General features: G+C 35.7%; 1 protein-coding gene across 3 annotated transcripts in view; it reads right to left on the reverse strand.

The window, feature by feature from the left end:
• Nucleotides 1-1,276, reverse strand: part of LOC102675637 (neuronal acetylcholine receptor subunit alpha-7-like) — a 265,300-nt gene that overhangs the window by 170,708 nt on the left and 93,316 nt on the right. For 2 of the 3 annotated variants that reach the window (XM_006611465.2, XM_006611466.2), the window contains exon 2: nucleotides 32-174. The exons of the other annotated variant lie outside the window; for it this stretch is intronic. In XM_006611465.2, the coding sequence (XP_006611528.1) occupies nucleotides 32-174 (143 nt within the window). The remainder of the gene's footprint in view (nucleotides 1-31; nucleotides 175-1,276) is intronic. 3 annotated transcript variants of the gene reach the window in all.

The raw sequence follows: 1,276 nt of genomic DNA on the forward strand, positions 1-1,276 counted from the left end.
AAAGTTTTTAAGTGGCTGTTTGAAAACTTACAACGTCGATTATTTGCATTAGTGTAAGGCCAAAGCTCAACACGAGGGGCTCGGACTCATTGCCAACCGGACGCTCCAGCACGTTGTATGTATCCAGCAGGTCGTTTAGCAGCCGTTTCTCGTGAGAACCGCCGTTTACCAGCCCTGACCAATTATCATTTTTTCAGTCAAACTTTGTGCATACCACGATTTTCAACCACTTTGAGCAACCCTCGACTAGCCTCGTCGACTTCTCGAGTCCTTCCGCGGTCCACGCTTCCACTCTTTCAAAAGAATACCAAGTTCTCCCTTTGTTCGAAATTCGCGAAAGAGAGGACGGAATTTTTTTTCTTTTTTTTTCTTTTTTTTTTTTTTTTTTTTTTTTTTTTTTTTTTTTTTTTTTTTTTATATATATATAGATATAGATATATGCAAGAAGAGAAGAGGGATCGATTCGATTTCGAAAATTTTTGCTTCGAAGATTAGATTTCATCATAGTGATATTGTATTCGGTTTTTGGTTTTTTTGGAATTGAATGTGTGATTCAGAATTTTGTAGAGAGCTTGCTTGTTTTATATACATATACGTGGAACACGGAATGTTAGTCAGCGTGGTTCAAAGTGTGCATGTTCAGAAGTACATAGGCCCCTTTTAACAAGAATGTAGACATACAATTATCGTTATTTCATTCGAAATAATGAAGCGTTCTTTAGAGCAGATCTTACTATAAATGGAATTTATTAAATACATTTTTGCTAAAAAGGGCGAGAGTAATTGTCTCCAAGATATATCCGTGAGTTTTTCGCACGCTTGCATGGATAAATTCTACCTGTGAATCATAGAAAGAATCAAATTGACTCGTCCTTCGAAACTCCGCTCGAAAAAATTATTATAAAACCTCCAAACACATCGTGTCAATCCTATATAAATAATGATCAAAAAAATGTATCAAAAAAAAAAAAAAAAAAGGAAAAAATGGAGAAAAGGAATAGAATTAAAAATAATCAAGAAAAATTGAAAGTCCATGTGGCGTGGAAATTCAAACCTCACGAAATTCGAATATCAGAGAAGCTATAATTTATGCATTATTTTTGCATTCTTTTACCTATTATCATCGACTGGCCCTCGTCCTATCGACGTCGTATCGCTTCGTTATCGACGGAAAGAAACAAAAGAAAAGGAAAAAAATAACGACGTCTTGAAGAACGTTTGTCTTCTTTCGATTTATCCCCGAGCACCTCTCTCTCTCTCTCTCTCTCTCTCTCTC

Source organism: Apis dorsata, unplaced genomic scaffold, assembly GCF_000469605.1.
Source record: "Apis dorsata unplaced genomic scaffold, Apis dorsata 1.3 scaffold_88, whole genome shotgun sequence".
Taxonomy (NCBI): Eukaryota; Metazoa; Arthropoda; class Insecta; order Hymenoptera; family Apidae; genus Apis; species Apis dorsata.